The following is a 20,328-nucleotide window of genomic DNA, read 5'->3' as shown; positions in this document are numbered from 1 at the left end:
CTGGTAGAACGTCAAATGTATTGCTTTGCTAAGTGTGTTTTAATGTTATTCAGATGCCCAAAGTTAAATGGTTTTGCTATACGGAAGTGAATTATCCTCCCTCTTCCCTTTCAACCTCTCCATTGGCCTCCGTGAGCCTGTTATGTTATGGGGCAAATAAGCCAAAGGGGAGGAAGTACTGATCACATTAGATCACAGTGGTTTATGTTCACAGTCTCTTAAATTTATTCTGAAATGATATGAATACAGATTTCACAATAAAACAGATCCTGTCAGTCTTATTTTGGCCTCTACATGAACAATTATAATGACACAGATGCATTTTCTACTAAGCGTATGCTCTAATTTTGGTTTTCAGTGCTGCAAGTGTTGCTGGGATTTCCATCTCCCCAATGTTACCCGCTCTCTTCTGGGATTATGAAAATGTCAGAATTTGCCATTTAGCCGTGTGGAAACAGGTCTTCACTTCATGGCAGAGGCTCAGTGGAGTGTTTCCCTTTTACATGACTGAAGCGCTTTACATAGATATACACATATGCATGAAAAAATACAATTCATTGTACTTTTTTTTTACAATAACTACAGCTGACAGTTTAAGTGTACTTCTGAACTGATCTTTTTAACCAGAGGTTTGTTGGTGACTATTCTTTGGAAATCCCTTCAGAAATAAAACATTCTTGTGAGTGCAGATTCTGGTTGGATTTAAGGAATAGTAACACTGGCGATTTCTGCAACAAGAGTTTTAAAACTAGGCTAGCAGTTCCCCCCCAACTCTGAGTCTTTGTGCTAAACTAGGCTAAACAAAGGCTGAACTAATCTCTGGACAACAAAAATCTGATATAATCAATTTAGGATTAACTCTAACTAGAGATCTGGCAACACCAAGCTTTAAACCATCAAAATCAATGAAGTTGATGGCTTAAGATGGAGAACAAGAGGACTTTTCAAACTATAATACTGTTGCTTTTTAAAGTCTGTTACATAAGACTAGTATAATACTGCAAACCATGAATAACACAAAAGAGATACAAAAAAATAAATGTTTGCTATTTAAGCAATATTCTCTACTATAGAAAGCTGGAAGTAAAGAAAACTTCTCAAATGTAATCTTCCTGCAGAATGCCCCGTGGTCTCTCCGTCTCACACGTATCCTGCCACTCTGAGAGAAATGACATTTAAAGAAGTAAAGAAGAAGAGGTCGTGTATTAACCACTGAGTCCTCCTGTTTCAGTGCAGAGGTTAAAGGGTTTCTTTTAGTAGGCCTTCATGGGCATGGACGCTCCTCCGCCGCTGTCGTAACGTTTGACCTGATGGATCATCATAATGGAGACCAGCAGACCCAGCAGCTGTAAAGACGGGTACTCAGTTAGAAAGACAGACAGGTGACCAGTGCAGGTAATTCAGAAGTAAGAGACTTTACGCAAGCAATCCGTCCAATCCACGGCGTACAACAACTGTTAAGAATTTAAATTCTGACTGGAGGCCAACAGCTATTATACAGATCTTTTTTATATTTTTTGTTTGGTTTATTGTCAGCATATTGTTGGTTTAATAGCTCAGTCTAATAGTCTTCAAACTAAAATACAAATTCAAAATGGGAGCTGGTTATAGAAGTGTTTTTTCCTACTTTAAATTAAGATTTGAATGTTTTTACTGAATGTTTCTTACAATAAGTTTCCTCAGTATTAGCTCACCAAGCTAACATGAAGCATTGGCTGCACAAGAAACATTTCTTATTTAATTACTTTTGAAAGTAACCAAACCCAAAACCCAACCTGAGGCCAAAGCTTTGCACAAGATAACAAAATCGATCCAAAAGCTGAACTCAACCCTTTTGAGGTTAGCAATTAAGTTGTATGGGCAGCTGTGGCTAACACTAACATTAACTAAAAAGTATTAAGTACTCCGCAAACATGAAATCAAGAAGCCTTGGGCACAGTCAGCAAAGTAATGTAAACTTGGTATCCTAGATCTGACAGCGGTTTTGTTATCTCTTAAAATCAATAAACGATCTGCATCGTACAACGTTGGCTCTTTTGTCCTTTAGGGTGGTAACGAATAAAGGTAAAGACCTCAAAATGCAAAGTTTAGAACTTGCACTTGACTTGAGACTTTCTTTTACGCGATTCCTTGACCTAATCCATAGCTTTGTCCCACCAATGAGACGCGCTGAAGCAAATGTTGAAAAAAGTTAAGGACAAAACACTGAACCACGGTTTCTGGATCCTTCAAAGACTGATGCAGTCACAGAACTTGATAAAACTCAAAGGAGCTTACAGCTGTGACCGCCAATCCAAAGAAGAAGCCCATCATGACCTGGAAGGCGAGGTTGACCAACCCAAAGACTGCTTCACTGCACGACTGCAACAGAAGAGATTGAGAAAGGTTATTATGTGGAAACATCGCTGACTGGTGAATTGGATGGTGCCTTGATTGGTTGGTTGAGTGATTGAATACCTGTTTAAAGATTTTGTCTGGGCCGCTGGATCCCTGAAAGAAAACAATAGCAAGATATGATCATAGCAATAAAAAAAGACAAAAGTATAAATACTTTTACACTTGAATGGACAACAGACTAGTTTGTTTGAAGCTGACTGACCCCTTAGTTCTTCCAGTATTTCCTGTAACTTCTAAACATTTATCATCTTTCAAATACTGTTCATATTCTATTAAGAAAGTAACCACAGGGTTTTAAGGGAATTTAGGGTAGAGTATCGTCTGAGTACACAAGGTCCTCAACTATAATTTACTTTTGCACATGAACTCAAGCTTTCTCATGAGATGAGGCTCACTGAATACCTATATTTATAAACCCGATCTTCCAGTTTAATTTTACAAAACCAACCTTAGGTCTGGATATACATTCATATCCTGATGCTCCAGATTGATTAAATCCACCTCCATGTGCAGCGTAGCAATCACAGCTGTCAGAGATGTTCTTATTCCAGTCCTCAGAGCTCACCACTCCACAGCAATGAAGCTGCAATCACGTGAGACAGTGAGTGTCAACAAGCGGAAATGGTCTTCAACGGGAAAAGGAAGTTTAGAGTGAAGATAATTGAAGAAAAAATAACACCAAATCACAAATCAAAACCTTATAGATAATGTCGACTGTAAATCATTCGTCCTCAAAGAGCCGTAGTTAGACTACACTCGTAAGGTTTTAATAATTAAACAGACAACATTACAGTTTTCTGTAGTTTCTCAAGTATCCCTCTTGATTTGTCGTCTTCTATGTAGGTCTTTGCCATCTCAGCAGAGGCGTTGTCATACAGTTCTTTGACCTACAAGAACAGAAGGAACAAGATTAGCATCAGGACACAGAGAGAACTAAGCATCATGGTAGACAGACACAACACAATATGTTAGCATTGAAATACTTAAGAGTAAAGAAGAACTAGCATCTAGATACGGAGAACATTGGCATCAAGATAGACAGAATGTAAGCATCAAGGTAGATAAAGAGAACATTAACATCAAGTTAGATAGAAAGAACATTAGCATTAAGAAAGATAGAAAGAAAAAGAGAATGTTAACATCAGGGTAGATAAAGAGAACGTTAGAGCAATATAAGCACCAAGATAGACAGCGAAAGCGCGGACATCAAAGCATAGATGGAGAGAATGTTAGCAACAAGGTATAAGTAATGACAATGTAAGCATCAAAAGAGAACATTAGCATCAAGGTATATGTAGACATAATGTTAGCATCACAGTTATGTTAGCATCAAGGTAGAGAGAGAACGTTAGAGAGAACATTAGCCAAAGATAGATAGAGAAAGCATTAACGTCAAGGTATTAATAGAGAATTTTAGCATAAAGGTAGATATAGAGAACATTATATCATAGAGAGAACATTATATCATCAATGTAGATAGAGAGAACATATCATCAACGTAGATAAAGAGAACATTATATCATCAACGTAGATAGAGAGAACATTATATCATCAACGTAGATAGGGAGAACATTATATCATCAACGTAGATAGAGAGAACATTATATCAACGTAGATAGAGAGAACATTATATCATCAACGTAGATAGAGAGAACATTATATCATCAACGTAGATAGAGAGAACATTATATCATCAACGTAGATAGCGAGAACATTATATCATCAACGTAGATAGAGAGAACATTATATCATCAACGTAGATAGAGAGAACATTATATCATCAACGTAGATAGAGCGAACATTATATCATCAACGTAGATAGAGCGAACATATCGTCAACGTAGATAGAGAGAACATTATATCATCAACGTAGATAGAACATTATATCATCAACGTAGATAGAGCGAACATATCGTCAATGTAGATAGAGAGAACATTATATCATCAACGTAGATAGAGAGAACATTATATCATCAACGTAGATAGAGAGAACATTATATCATCAACGTAGATAGAGCGAACATTATATCATCAACGTAGATAGAGCGAACATATCGTCAACGTAGATAGAGAGAACATTATATCATCAACGTAGATAGAACATTATATCATCAACGTAGATAGAGCGAACATATCGTCAATGTAGATAGAGAGAACATTATATCATCAACGTAGATAGAGCGAACATATCATCAATGTAGATAGAGAGAACATTATATCATCAACGTAGATAGAGCGAACATATCATCAATGTAGATAGAGAGAACATTATATCATCAACGTAGATAGAACATATCATCAACGTAGATAGAGCGAACATATCGTCAATGTAGATAGAGAGAACATTATATCATCAACGTAGATAGAACATTATATCATCAACGTAGATAGAGAGAACATTATATCATCAACGTAGATAGAAAGAACATTATATCATCAACGTAGATAGAGCGAACATATCGTCAACGTAGATAGAGAGAACATTATATCATCAACGTAGATAGAACATTATATCATCAACGTAGATAGAGCGAACATATCGTCAATGTAGATAGAGAGAACATTATATCATCAACGTAGATAGAGCGAACATATCATCAATGTAGATAGAGAGAACATTATATCATCAACGTAGATAGAGAGAACATTATATCATCAACGTAGATAGGGAGAACATTATATCATCAACGTAGATAGAGAGAACATATCGTCAATGTAGATAGAGAGAACATTATATCATCAACGTAGATAGAGCGAACATATCATCAATGTAGATAGAGAGAACATTATATCATCAACGTAGATAGGGAGAACATTAGCATCAAGGTAGATAAAGAGAACATTATATCATCAACGTAGATAGAGAGAACATTATATCATCAATATAGATAGAGAGAACATTATATCATCAACGTAGATAGGGAGAACATTAGCATCAAGGTAGATAAAGAGAACATTATATCATCAACGTAGATAGAGAGAACATTATATCATCAACGTAGATAGGGAGAACATTATATCATCAACGTAGATAGAGAGAACATTATATCATCAACGTAGATAGAGAGAACATTATATCATCAACGTAGATAGAGAGAACATTATATCATCAACGTAGATAGAGAGAACATTATATCATCAACGTAGATAGAGAGAACATTATATCATCAACGTAGATAGAGAGAACATTATATCATCAACGTAGATAGAGAGAACATTATATCATCAACGTAGATAGAGAGAACATTATATCATCAACGTAGATAGAAAGAACATTATATCATCAACGTAGATAGAGCGAACATATCATCAATGTAGATAGAGAGAACATTATATCATCAACGTAGATAGAGCGAACATATCAATGTAGATAGAGAGAACATTATATCATCAACGTAGATAGAGAGAACATTATATCATCAACGTAGATAGGGAGAACATTAGCATCAAGGTAGATGGAGCAGACTTCAGCATCAAGGTAGAGAGTGAGCATCATGAAAGGTAGACAGAATGTTAACATCGAAGAAGATAGAGAAAACATTAGCCTCAAGGTAAATAAAGAACTTTAGCATACTAAAACAGAGAAGATAAATAGATGACCTTGTTTTTGAAGACAACCACAACAATGCCACAGATCAGCATGAAGATCAATCCAATCCCCATGAAGGCTGCAAACTGTAAATGAAACAACATTCAAAGATATATCTTCCTTTGCTGATTGTGGCTTGATAATCTTGAAATTATCTATAAAAAAAAATTTTTATGAGTTCGGCATCTTGTACATACTATTCTGAGGGCGATTAGGTTCTCGGAGCATGCTGCAAAGATTCCCAAGCAGGAGATGCCGAAGACGCCGATGGCAAACACCCAACCCCAAGCCATGCTCGGGCCCCCAACCTCGGACAGCTGCTCCGCCATGACAGGACAATGAAACAACACAAACACTGGATTAATCCAAAAATTTCATCTAACAGTGGATTTCATAATAAGGCTGGCATTATTCTACATTTTACTTATGGTCAACAATAACAAAAAACAGTGTCTTTCAAATCTGTAAATTCTCCAATCACGATGTAACAAAATGCCAACAATAAACATTGTTTCTATAGCAAAATTCAACCATACATGCAAAACAAAGTGCTTTACATAATAGTGAATTATAGCAAAGACGGTAATGCACACATTATTTTCACTAATTTTGTAAAAACACAAACTTTTAACAATTACGTTTAGCTAGTTTCATCCATTACTTTAGGCAGCACATTGAGCCTCATTGAAGTAAATACATCTTCCAGCACTTATTGGTCAACTGAAAGAAATGACAAGTATTGTTATTCTATTCTAAGTGAAGTGAGATGAAGTTTGTCGCCTATAAAACAGTGTTTGGGTGTTTTTGATCTAATGATTCAAAGTTTCCTTGATTTATAATCTTAAACTAGTAAATAATGCTGGAGGTTTATATTGAGAGTGGAAAGTCTTCTCCAGGCCACATCTGCTTTGCATTAAGAAAATAAATGTAAGTCTCCACTACGTCTTGGCAGCTGCCCGTGTCCTTATATACACTCTGAGTCCTTCACCTCCATTTGGTTCAAACATTTCTAAACAGGCGCTTTGTATTTTCAGATACAGGATGTGATGTCCTGTGTAACAAAATCAGTCTTTATTTTCACAAACCATCTGCTTTTGTTATAATCCAAAAACCTTACGTTCATAGTATTTATGCTGTTTTACAAAGTTCTCAGAACCCTGTTTTTATGTAATTTCTGGAAAGTAATCAACACAAACAAACCCTGTAACCCCCCCCCCCCTAAACTTGATTGTTAAAACTGTTGTTCACATCTGACTCTGATTTAGTTGTTTCACTCTGTGAGTCAAATTACAGTAAAATCTGCCGCTCATTCTGCCAAGAGACGTCCCGTAAGTAGTAAATGTTTGGCAGCAACCAGCTGTCCATAGATCCAACGGAGACGACGAACGAGGGGGAATTCAACGACCCTGCTTCTGGTTTAGCTTCAGTCATGTTTTAGTCTGACTTGTGTTTATGTTTTCCTTACAAGCGACAGAAGTGCGGTGTTGTTGTAGCCTTCCAAGAAAAAGTTGGTGCCAAGAAATAGTCGCGTTTAACCTCAGTACGAATTAAACAAATGAGATATGATATAAGTGTCGATCTGAGCTTTAGATGTGCTGGTATGCAGATATTGTTACCCTAGCTGTATGCCCCTGCTTCCTGTCTTTATGCTAAGCTAACTGGCTAAAACTGTGTGCAACAAGTCTGTCAGTCTGCAAACTGTGATGGATGTTTGTAACAGACAGTTTGGGTCATAATTTTACCAATTATCATAATATATTTGGCTCATCTTGGTGTTTAAAACGTGTGTGATCTGCTGTTTTTTTACTTTACGTTAGCGCATATGCTAACTATGATTTGGCCTGAATAACATCCCCGTAGTACACACTCTGAAAGATTACAAGTACTCTTTCACCACAGTGATAGTTGTATTTGATCCTTATTTCATTGAGATTGTGTTTATTCAATCAAATTGGAAATTGGATTCACTACTTGTGTTGTTGTTGTTTACCTGGCTGCTGTCGGGCTGGAACTTCACCACCAGGTAGATCAGCACACATCCGATGAGCTGAAGGCACATCACATTAGTTAGTTTGTGCTTTAACAAAATTACTTAAAGCCCAGAGTATGGAGGCTGAAGTTTGCCACCAAAATATTGATTCTTAAAAAAAGAAAAAATTAAATAGTGCATGAAATAGAAAGTTAACAATGTAGATGAAAAGTTAAAAAAAAAAAAAAAACTGTGAACATTTTTAAAACATTTAAGTTATTAATACAGTAACATATTAATTTAACACATGAATCACATTTAATTTGGGGAAAATTTGTATAAAGACTTTTAAAACATTTCCATTTGATGATTAAGAAACACATACTGGGTTTGACTATTTCACTCAGTGTAAACATTATTTAACTTCCAATAACAGCTGAAACAATCAAGCGGTTGAGAACCACTTTACAGGATATTTAAGGAGAAAATCAAGACTTTAAATTGTAAATTGTAATGCCCAGAGTTTAAGATGAGTCATAAAGAATATTGTTTACATTGTGTTTTTCATTTCACTGTCTTTAAAAGTTTTAAGAGGGTGGAAAATACTTTCAACTCTCAGAGGAGTTTAAAGTCTTAAAACCAATAATGTGTGTTTTCACAACTTCAGAAGTCTGTTTACTATCTCATCATAATTTATACATGCTGGTTGTTTTTTATTTCATATTTACTGCTGTGTCGTTCCTGCTTTGAGCCACTAGAGGGAGACGGATGCTCTAAAGACTGAACTCTTCCTCTGATCAACTCCAGGCTCCTGCAAACACTGTTAAACGTCTCAATCTGGACACGTATTTAACTTTAGGGACGAGTGTAAGCATCCATTGTTTTCCTATTTAACATTGTATTGTATGCAATATTGTCAAGTATCTAATTACAAAAATAATAATCTAATCTAATTTACCGGTATGTAATTTTGAAGGGCTCGAAAAAGGAAAAACACATTTTAAAGAAAGGGTTTTGGTCAAAAGGGTATGTTATTTATGCTGTTTTTGTATTTTGTCTCTAACATTCCTTCTCTCTCAGTTACTGGAAGTGACTCTTTACCGGTAAAGAGTCACTTCCAGTTTAGAAACTTTAACAATAAACCCCAAAAGTTGATTTTCTCTGGCAAATCTGTATCTCTGTTTTAACTTTCCACCCTATTGTTTGTTTAGTAAAAGCTGAAAATCAAAGAATTAACAAAACTTCACACGTTTTGTTTTCTAAAATTAACTCACATAAAAAGAAAAAAGGATTTAATTGATTCTGAAGCTTTTTAAATCAAACATCAACACAGAAATGATCATAAAAGTGTTTTACTTACTGCAGAAATCACATTGAAGAAGATAAAGAGGCATTTTAGGCATCCGTTAATTTTTGCCATCTTCAGTTCTTTGGGATTGTGTCTGATGAAGGTGAAGAGTGAAGATGTGTGCGTGGACTGTAACACAGTCGATGTGAAGACGTGCAGCAGTGTGACCTGAGATAAACTGCAGAGTGAATGAGGCTGAACACAGAGTTGCAACACACAGAACTGACCTGCAGCCAAAAAACGTTAACCAATTAACTTTCACACACACGAGTTAAAACAGGTTGTAAACTTAAAAAGCAGTCGGTGGAGTGACAGATTTAATTTTCTTTTTAATTTATATGTTGTTTGTTATTTTAGTACTTCAGGTTGTTTTGTGTGTTTATCATCTTTAAGAGTCTTTAAGACGTTTCACCTGCTAGAAACAGTTAAAAACATTGTGTGTTGTTGATATAAACTTATCTTGTGCTTTAGTGCACACTCATAATGTTAAGTTCAGAACAACCTGTGGAAGCGCTGAAGATGATCTGTGGAGGTGATGTTGTGTAACAGGGAGTTTAACGATGGCTTCAAAAGATAAGGCTGCTGATATCCTGTATTTTTATTTCTGCTAATAAATACCATGAAACGTCTTTACTCTGTCTTACTTTTGGTTCCAGGAATACACAAATATATAGTTTAATATTATTAAAAAAGTTATTTCCTAGAACTTAGTTTTGATGAAACCAACAGGAAACCAACAGAAAATAGTGCATTTATTTTAAAAACAATACAGAAAGAAGAAGAGGTTTGTCCTCTCTCACTGCTCTAGATCTATGAAGTGCTTACTACAGGTCTGATGGAGGAGACCATACCCACTTCGTGTGTGTGTGTGTGAGTGATAATGGCTTCATCCTTCCCGCTGACCTCTCCAAGAGGAAAACATGTTTGGGTTAAAGACAAAAGAGGGAAAAGAGAAACAGGACCTCCACGACGGCTCTCAGGGGGATGAAATAGGTGGAATAGGTGCATCCAGTGCTGCACATATAAAGTGCTGTTGAGTGTTTAGGAAGGCTCTCAAAATAACAGACTTTCAAAAATAAAAGGAGGGAAAGAAGAGAGGAGTCGTCTCGCCCACGTACTCTGGAGGTGTAACTGAACAAACACAAAGGTTGATGAGAGAAAAACCTCAGAGCTGCACAAAAAACAAAAGTGAGAGACAAGTGGTGTCACGTATGAGGTGGCAGTAATTATTGGATCTGGGGATTGCAGATCAAACGAGGTGAAGACATGAAGGTTAAGTCGGGCTAAATCCTGTTGAAAATGTGATTCAGAAACAAAAGAAGTAGAATTTAACTAGTTTTGGTGCCAAACAGGAAGTGAAACAATAACCGTTTGAAGCTGTTTGGTTGTATTTGAATGAAGTAGATGTGAGTTGATTTTGTATATTTTGAATAATGTAGACTGACGGAAACGTGACATCCGAACATAACGTTTGGTTAAAACCACTTCAATCAATTATTAATCATTAGTATTTATGTGAAACTGATCTTATAAACACACAAGATTGAAACTTAAAAACACAAATACGTATCGACATTTCTTTTATAACGTTAGATCATCAAACTCTGCAGATGATCCTGAAGTTTTGGGGCGATTGGCACGACGGTCTCTGATGAGTTAAAGAAATAATAATAATTAGAATATTTGGAGAGAAATAGCAAAATTTGACATTTCTAGAGCAGAAGACCATTAAAGCAAAAATGCAGCTGGTTTAAAGGATTTAAACGATTAAAGAATTTTGACTTGAAGCCAAAAAGTAATCAGGATTTATGCAAAAACCTGATTGTTATAACGCCACCTTGAGGTCAAAGAGTGTCATTTTATGGCCTGAAAGTGGGTGTAATTTACAACCCACCTGCCGATTTTTGGGGACTTTTGTTTTTTACGGATTTGGCTGCAACTTTTATTGGCAAAAAATAAATAAGAAAGAATAAGAATAACAAGAACAAATACAAACGGGGCTCCAGCAGCTAACAATGTACAATAAAAATATGAAAATGAAAGAGCGGTACAGTTTCTGTGCAGAATATTGAGCAGGTAATGTGCAAAAGTTGTCCGTATGAGCTATAAAGAGTGTGTGCAATGTTCAGAGATGATGTGCGTTAGACACTTACTTAAAAGGTTTCAGCAACAACTTGAGGCTGTTTTCTCGCTTTTCACTTCTTTTTACCGGTGAGTTATTACTGACATGAAAAGAACATAATATTGTATCCTTGAGTCATTTTCATTCTAAATTTGTGTTGGAATAAAAACCTCTTTCAGTGTTTTTATATCAAAAACTGTCTCTTTCCTCTTCCTGTAATACATAAAGATGTATTTGATGACTCATCTTGGGGACAGTTACATAAATATAAATATCAAATCAAATGTGATTTGAGAAGATTGTCCGTCATATAAAACAACACTTCCTCAGGCTTCAGTCAAAGAGGGGACACGTTGGAATACATGTTTTAGGACAATTCATATGAATATTAGTTTTTTATGCCTGCATGTCAATACATTTTTAGCACAGAGGACAGAGGGAGGAGGACCGAGGACAAGAGGACCGAAGGAGGAGGACAGACGGAGAAGAACAGGAGGACAAGAGGACAGAGGACAGGACAGGAGGAATGACTGAGGGGTATTTAGTTGCAATCTGTCCCAATTCACATGAGAACTTAAATAGAAAGTCCTCGAGTCAAACTTATCCACAGTTTTGCTATTTCAGATAAAACCTTATTTATCGAGAGAGAAATTGCAGTTGAAGTACAAAGAAGGAAAAAGTTAAATTACAAAGAGTGCAACTTAAAACAAAATCTAAACAATGAATATTATCAATAAAAAATAAATATACACAATGCCAGAAATCATCCAAGAAATAAACAGAACAAAAGATTTTGTGAACCAAATAAGGTCAAAATTTCCACTTGGACAGAATAAAACATTCTTCCATTCTGTGTTGAGACATTTAAATCACTGTTTCTCTTTGTGGATGAAAAACAAATCGAGCCAATCACAGAAATGGGGACTTGGGGAAAAATGTAATAAATAAAGGATCTTCTAGTTGAAGGACATTCGTTTTTTCAACAGTCGTCCAGGAAACTTCTTGGAAATTAGACAAAAAAGATGTGAGATTTACTGGCTAGTTTACACTTATAGTGTAACTACTGTATGCACATCACAGCTGCTGGATCTTGAAACCACACCATGTTGAACAAAGTGAAAATGCAAAGTTGTGGTTGGACTTCCTGTGAGCTGAGGATCCTGAGAAGAGGTCGTGATGGTTAGGTTGTTGCATCTGCAAACATACATGCAGGACTAGATGCCAACACGGTTCTTCTGACTTGTATCTGAAGACCAGCTTCTGAGTTGACATCGATCAGGTTGTGAGTCCAACTTGTCGAGAGTCACGTAGGCTTTTATGACAGACTTGTTACTTGTGTTGTGACTGTGACTTGTCTGTCATGCAGGTTATTGTTTCAGTTTTGTTTTAATGTAACTTTGAGTTCATCACTAGCTGATGAATAAATGATCAGAAACATTTTCAGCTCACTTCATGTGTTTGGGGAATGAAGCCGTCTGACCTGTTACACCTGTGGGAAAAATAAACTATGATTCAGAGAGTTGTGCAAGAAAAACAAATTAAAAAAACACGTCTTCACTCCACAACCGCAGCTCTGCAGGTCAGAACACCACGACGTCTGCAGCCATCGAAGATGTTCCTCCTCACACGAGTTAGGTTTCTGTTCCAGTTTTTAACTTTCACTTTACTCAAAATGAAAACGACAGCTGTTTTGAAAACAAGGTGTTTGTGGTAAACAAGGAAGCCACAAAATAACGGTTTGGTCACTGAGCCTTCACACACACACACATGGTGTGTGACAAGTATCAGAGGGGAATCTTTAAACTTCATTAACCCTGAATTTATATGTTATTTCAGGCTTCCCTTGTGAGATTTACTATGTTTTAAAAGAGCTGAAACAACACGTCACTTTGTGATTATTTACTCAATTAAAAGTACCAATAAAACAATGAAAATAATTCTGACAAATAAAAGTCCTGCTTGAGTAAAAGTACACCATCATCAGCTAAAAAAGTGCTGGTTGTGCAGTAAAATGTCTCCTACAACTGATATATTATTATTATTATTTTTATATTATAAGTTCTGAAATGATGTTTTTTAATATTTGCTCTTTTGTGAAATGTTGGAACACTTCACCTCTTTGAAGCCTCAAACATTCATAAAAATAAAACTACTAAAAACATTTTTTGATTAAACGCTGATTTAATCTTTAACGATGTGTTGTTGCATTTTCTTGATTCAATTGTCTTCATCTGTAAAGTCACTAGTTGTTATAGTTGGAGAAGTAGATAAATGGAGTAAAAAAGAGAACAATTTGGAAATACTCAAGTACAAGTACATGAAAACTGTACTACCAATATGTTAGTTATGAGCAACACTACTACGATCAAACAGTGACATCATGCAGGTTTCAATACCTCAACTTTATGTATCGTAAAAGACAAGCCAAGACGTATCTGGAATTATAATTATAACCATGTTGTTTTTGTTTGCTTAAAATGGGTCAAATATAAAAAACGGTCAGAAATACCGTAACTTTAACATAACTTTCTTAACTGTGTTCAAGGTGTTATTCATATGAAAGTATTTTGCATTTGGATGACTGTTTTCCTTCCAGAGAACAGATTATTTTTTTACGTGGGTTGGTGCCCGAGGTTGCACAATTCAAAAAGGCGTGAGCAAAAGCAACAGGCTGAAACAGGATGTTGGCATTCGCACGACACCCACAGCAAGAAATTCCTCCGAAATATGTTCCAAAAATCACGTCCCAATCCTGGAAGTTACAGCCATCTGATGATGATGTGAAGTGTATGAATGACTGCATTATCTGTGTATCTGTGTGTGTGTGTGTGCGTGCGTGCGTGCGTGCGTGTGTGTGTGTGGGGACAACTGAATAAAGATTCATTCAAAGTATTTCTCCTCGCTGTAAATTCTCATTTTAAGGTTTTTCTTTTCAATGTTCATCAACAGATCGAAGTCACCTGGAACACTTCACACCACCACAGGCTTTTTAAATCTTTATTTATGAGAAGGCGTGTTTTTCATGGAACGGGGAACGGCTCCAAATACTACAATACCCATGAGCCTTTGCCAGCGTTGCTGGAGCTGAAGAATAAGCCAGTGATCAGATTTGAAACTTCTGAATGTTTATTTCTGCAAAGATGAATCCTTTAGCTTTACCATGAGGGAAGTTTGGAACAGAATTTGCAGCTCTGCGATTGGTTGTTCCGTTCTGAAATGCATCATGGGAGTCGTAGTTCTCCCCTTCAGTTTTCAGGCTTGTGGAAAGTAACTAAATATATTTACTCAAGAGATGCAGGTCTTCTGAGAAGCACTTCCTGCTTCTTCTATTCTTATTTTTACTGCTCTAAAGTAATCTGACAGCTTTAGTTACTTCATGATTTAATTTAGGAGTTTGATGAGTTAACCAGTTTCCTGTTTATTCAATATAAAAGCAATGCTTACACGATGAATCCGTCTATCTACCAAACAGAATTCAAAGACGTGTTTTCTGTGCACATATTTCAGTCGTCGCTCCGGCCTCCAGAGGAAATCCTGTGTGTAAAAGAGCTGAGTGTGTCAGAAACACAACATATATAAATATAAACCTCAATGAAAATATAAACAGGTTGATTACGATCATTTGAAGGACTAAAGGCGCTAAAGGTGGATCTACAGGTGACTCCGATGGACTGGTTCTACTGGGACCAGAGAACTCAGTGGACTGGTTCTACTGGGACCAGAGAGCTCAGAGGACTGGTTCTACTGGGACCAGAGAACTCAGTGGACTGGTTCTACTGGGACCAGAGAACTCAGTGGACTGGTTCTACTGGGACCAGAGAACTCAGAGGACTGGTTCTACTGGGACCAGAGAGCTCAGAGGACTGGTTCTACTGGGACCAGAGAACTCAGTGGACTGGTTCTACTGGGACCAGAGAGCTCAGAGGACTGGTTCTACTGGGACCAGAGAACTCAGTGGACTGGTTCTACTGGGACCAGAGAGCTCAGAGGACTGGTTCTACTGAGACCAGAGAGCTTTTAATACTTAAAAATGCATGTTGCAGATAATACTTTTACTTTTAATGGAGTATATACTGTATATATATATATATATATATATATGCATACAAAAAAATGTAGAGGAGTAAAAGGTACAGTATTTACTCGGAGGAGAAGTAGAAATAAATACTAAATGAAATCACCTCGTGTGACACAAACACAGACCTGCTGCAGGGTGAGCGTTGATTACATCATCAGCACCATCTTGTGGACGCTGAAGGAAACTACAGACCACACAAACACCGCTGATAAAATAAACTTTATTTATAACGCAGAGCCGAACGTTCAGTCACAAGCAGCTGCCGCTCCTTCTTTATTTAGATTCATAAACGTCATGACAAATAGTTCCATCTCTTCTTAACACTGGTGTTCGGTCAAATATAAATATGCTCCTCAGAGATTTATTGATGCTTCTGATCACCAGCAGTTTGAATGATCTTTAGGTTTTGGGTGAGGGGGGTCAGAGGTCAGGTGAGGGAGGGCTTGGGTTGGTATTTCACTCTGTTGAAGTCGTCCACCGTGGTTTCTACCGGAGGCGTCTTCCAGTATTCCTCCAGACCCAACGTCAGACACAGAGCGATGGCCGCCATCTGCAGCACACGTCGTTAAGTTTAGTCACAACTCAGGCTCAGAAATACTTCATCTGTTGGGCTTTTATATTCATGATGTCATCAACAGATACACACGAGTTAAAGAAACTGGAAAGAGTGAATGAGCAACAACCCGTCTATCCTACAGATCTTAAAGTTAAAGAGTTTCTCAGTTTACTGTCACAGAAACTTATGAAGTCAAAACTGCAAAATCGTGTAAATTGTAATTTTACCAGAAACACGTAAACTTATCCAGAAACTAATAAACTTTTTCATACTTTTTAAAACTCCGGTAAAAACCAGGAACATAAACTAGAATATTTTAAATAAGTCCATAAATTTATGACACTTCTGTAAAATCAAACTCTTGAAAATTGTAACTCTAGAAACTCATCTAGACTTTCAGAGCTTCCTCTGAACTCATGAACACTTGTAGAAAGTCTTAATCTGCCCGGAAACAACACAAATGTATAAGATGATCAAGAATATTGTAAACTTTTCCATAAACTGAAACCGTATAACAGACGTGTTTGCTTCCATAAACGCATGAATATAATATAGAAACTCTGGTACTAAGTATGAACTATGCAGAATAATTCAAAGACTTCTATGAACTTAGATTTTGATGCATCGGTCGTGGCCGGTAGCTTTGTGTTCTCGGGTTGTCCGTCCGTTTGTTTACGTTACCTTCGTCCACGATCGTGAGTTTTAAAGTAACGACATAAAGTCCAGAGATTAATACATGAAACACTTTATGATGCTCTACCGTGATGGTGGCGAAGGCTGAAATGATTCCTATCCTGAGCTTGATGGGGAAGCTCAGGTAGCTCTTCAGGATGGGACCACAGGGCTGCAGGTCAAAGGTCAATATTAGAAAAAACATGTTCTTAATCTGAAGTAAGTAATATAAATAATAATATTAATGTGATGGTAGTAGAGAGGAAGCATGAGGAAATACAGGAAAGGAAATAAAAAGACAAAACAAAAAGGGAAGATGGACGAGAGGAACGTTAACAGAAAGAAGAAGACAGAAACAAAGAAGTAGAAGAAGAAGAAGAAGGAGGAGGACAGTGATGAGACCCTGTGGTTGGCTACCTCGGAGTGAACCCACAGTTTATCTGAGACCTGTGAGGTCGGAGGCTCACGGCCCACCATCACACAGAGCTCCTCTGAGCTGACGTTACCGGACGGAGGACTGAGAGACAAACAGAAGAAGAAGAATTAATATTAATATTATTATTATTATTATTACTGAACACAATCGAGACCAAAGACACAAACGCAGAATGAATTAGTCCGTCTTTCCTCAAATGATGTCATTGTTTGTCCAAAACTTCTAAAAGAAAATTCTCAGTTCACGTCATGTTCAGAAATTCTTCCAGAGTCGACGAGCTCAACGCTCTCCTTTACACTCAGAACATGTTGAACTCCTGGAAATCTGGAAATCATTTTTTGAAATTCAAAAAGATCTAATCTCAAAGACTCGGATTAATCGGAGGATTGTCCCAGAAATCCAGAAAGTCTTCTTTCGTTAGCGCCACTCCTGGGGCACGCTCACGTGCACGCTCACGTGCACTAAAAGGTACGCAGACTTACACAAAGAGCGGAGAAGCTCTCTATAATCTCTATAATCTCTATAATCTCTATAATCTCTATAATCTAAAGCGACAGTGTTATCTTCAGGATCGTCTTCTCTCTCGTCCCTACAAGTAGTTTGTAAATGTCTACAAACTCATCTAGAAGCTCAGAAGCTCTTTGGGTCTGTCTTGTTTTTCTGTCTCACCTGGGCAGCAGGGCGGAGGCGGGACGTGTGCAGAAACAGGTGACAGGAAGTTGATTTTCCCAATCCTCAAAACTCCTCAAACCACAGCACGAGTCCTGAGGAACAGACGTGAACAGATGAACTTCATGTCAAATTAAATGAAAACAAAGATATGTAGCGATCTGAAACTGGATGACGACTCGTCAAAACTAAATCCTGAAAGCTTTTATTTCTTTAGCAGTGAATAATCCACAGATAAACTGTGATAATCGTGATGCAACGGATGTATTTTGGGCAATTTTCCTAATTCTTTGATATATTTAGTTCTTTGCTGGTAGTTTGTGTGAGAGAGAGATGGAGGATGGATGAAGAGCATTTCGTTTGTTTTTTAGGAGTTGATCAGTGAGTAAAATAGTGAAAACATTTCTATACATATTTAACAGAGCTAACAGGCTAGGCTAACAGCACCAGGAGGAACTGAAACCATGTTTTACCGCTCAGGACAAACATTCCTGTTTCTCTACGTCGTGATCTCTGCTCTGATTCATTCTATTGTTTCAATCCTTCGTGTCTCTTACGGAGGCCTGGAGCTTGTTGAGTTCATTCTGGATGTAAAGCTCTGCTCTGTGGAGCGGAGTGACGTTCAGGAACACCTCGTCCACCGCACCGCTCATCTGCAGAACACAGAGCAACACAACAGTAAAGACAGATTTAGTCTTTAACAAACCAGCCTCTAATCTGCTTTCAACATCCGTGTAAATAGAACATCTGTAATTAAGTTTGTTTGCTTATGGTTGCTTACTCATATGTAAAATGTAGATGATACCCAAATGAACATGAATACTCTCTAATAGCTGGGATCATAATGATTTTGGAAGCTAAAAATACGGTCACAGGCAAAGACAAGTTGACAAAATGTGCTCTGAAGAAGAAGTGTGATGCTTAAATGTTCCTCTAGGGGGCGGCAGTGGCTTCAAAGAATGGATTGCAGAGTAATAAGTGGGACACAGACTCAGGTAGACGTACCTGAGCTTGAACCTGAACCAGCGGAGAGGCAACAACCATCACAGCCACAAACTCCACGAATATCAGCGCAGAGAACTGGAGGAGATAACGGCAGGTTAGCTCCGCCCCTGTGTGTGTGTGTGTGTGTGTGTCTGTGTGTGTGTTTCTCACCAGCATCAGCAGAGGTTTGAGGTCCAAAGACGCAGCACAGATACCCAGAACAGACAGAACCACAGTGATGGGCCCGAACACCTGCAGGACCAGTAAGCCATCGCTGCTGGACAACTGCTCAAACAGCTGGGAGGGAGAGGGAGACTAAATGAATCTCAGCTAACATGCAGATCTTATTTTTTACTCAAAAGCACTTAGGAACAATAGGAAAATAATTCAAAGCTCTGTAATTGGATGCTTTATACTGAAATGCACCCTGGGAGTCGTAGTTGCGTTCTCCCTGTCAGATTTTATGTCCAAAAGCTTTAACTTTTTAGTTTAAATTATTATTATTGTTATTATTTGACAATACATTCTTAAATGTGCTATTTAAGTTTCATGGATTTATGATGGACAGTTTCAAAAAAGGACAAAAAGCATCAAAATCGAACCCTCCGGTTCTTTAAAGTGAAGTCAAAGCTTCATGTCTTAAAGCTGCATTCTCTCTAGTGTCCACCAGGGGGCGACTCCTCTGGTTGTATAGAAGTCTATGAGAAAATGACTCTACTTCTCTCTTGATTTATTACCTCAGTAAACATTGTAAACATGAGTTTATGGTCTCAATCTCTAGTTTCAAGTCTTCTTCAATACAGCATGATGTTCATTTAGTACATTATGGTCCATTTAGAGTCACACAGACCATAAAGCAGGGGATGCTTTAGGGCGGGGCTACACTGTGATTGACAGGTCACTCCTCTGCGTTCCAAATATCAAAACATCAGTCCACAAACCACTGAGTGACGTCGCTATGACTGCGTCCACTTCTTATATGCTGTCTATGAGCAGAACCAGAGATTTCTTCATTCCGCACTTTGTTCAACTCTGTCAAAACCTGAGGCCTACATTACCCACAATGCAACTGCTGACAGTTCAGTCACAGATTCAGGTGTTATATATTTAAAATCATATCTTTATAATTTCAATTATATCTCGAATGTTTCCGATTATATATTATTATTATTATTATATATAAGATCAAATATATATTTATTTACATCATTTATTACCGCCATGTTTTAATGACATTGTAATGGACACATGTTGATCTATTTCTTTTCTATTTTAGTCATTTCATTGTCAGATTTTCCTCCTAGTTTAATTTAAGAAAGACATTAAAATGCTAGTTTTATATGTTATTATTTATGAAGTGTATCACCTAATTGCTTAATCCCTTCTCCAGTAAGGTAATTATGTTGCATCTGGTTTTTGGAAGGAAAAGGTTGCTCAAACAACAGACCAACAGGCGGCACACTGCAGTAAAACTTTAATGGTTTTTGGGGTGAAACACACACACACAC

The 20,328-nt window shown here is 37.2% G+C and overlaps 1 protein-coding gene across 1 annotated transcript; it reads right to left on the bottom strand.

The window, feature by feature from the left end:
• Nucleotides 1–201: 201 nt before the first annotated feature.
• LOC142971053 (tetraspanin-15-like) lies at nt 202–9,475 on the bottom strand. Its single transcript, XM_076111649.1, has 9 exons — nt 9,316–9,475; nt 7,977–8,033; nt 6,184–6,303; nt 5,998–6,072; nt 3,189–3,284; nt 2,846–2,980; nt 2,458–2,490; nt 2,278–2,361; nt 202–1,346 (listed from the first exon to the last, which is right to left on the bottom strand). Exons 1-9 carry the CDS (start codon nt 9,373–9,375, stop codon nt 1,254–1,256), a joined length of 753 nt encoding a protein of 250 aa, XP_075967764.1. The 5' UTR covers nt 9,376–9,475; the 3' UTR covers nt 202–1,253.
• Between the last annotated feature and the right edge of the window lie 10,853 nt (nt 9,476–20,328).

The sequence above is a fragment of the Anarhichas minor genome, unplaced genomic scaffold (assembly GCF_050575085.1).
Source record: "Anarhichas minor isolate MPS153535 unplaced genomic scaffold, ASM5057508v1 ptg000045l, whole genome shotgun sequence".
Taxonomy (NCBI): Eukaryota; Metazoa; Chordata; class Actinopteri; order Perciformes; family Anarhichadidae; genus Anarhichas; species Anarhichas minor.
Note: the sequence above shows the minus strand (reverse complement) of the source record. Positions and strands in the feature narration are given on the sequence as shown.

Bases quoted from the DNA above. Each gene is read 5' to 3' on its own strand.
- LOC142971053 (XM_076111649.1), bottom strand. From the start codon at position 9,375: ATGGCAAAAATTAACGGATGCCTAAAATGCCTCTTTATCTTCTTCAAT. The intron at 6,304-7,976 runs GTAAACAACAAC...ATGGCGGAGCAG, and splicing joins TCCAGCCCGACAGCAGCCAG to CTGTCCGAGGTTGGGGGCCC. The intron at 2,491-2,845 runs GTTGGTTTTGTA...GTTTTCTTTCAG, and splicing joins AATGTATATCCAGACCTAAG to GGATCCAGCGGCCCAGACAA.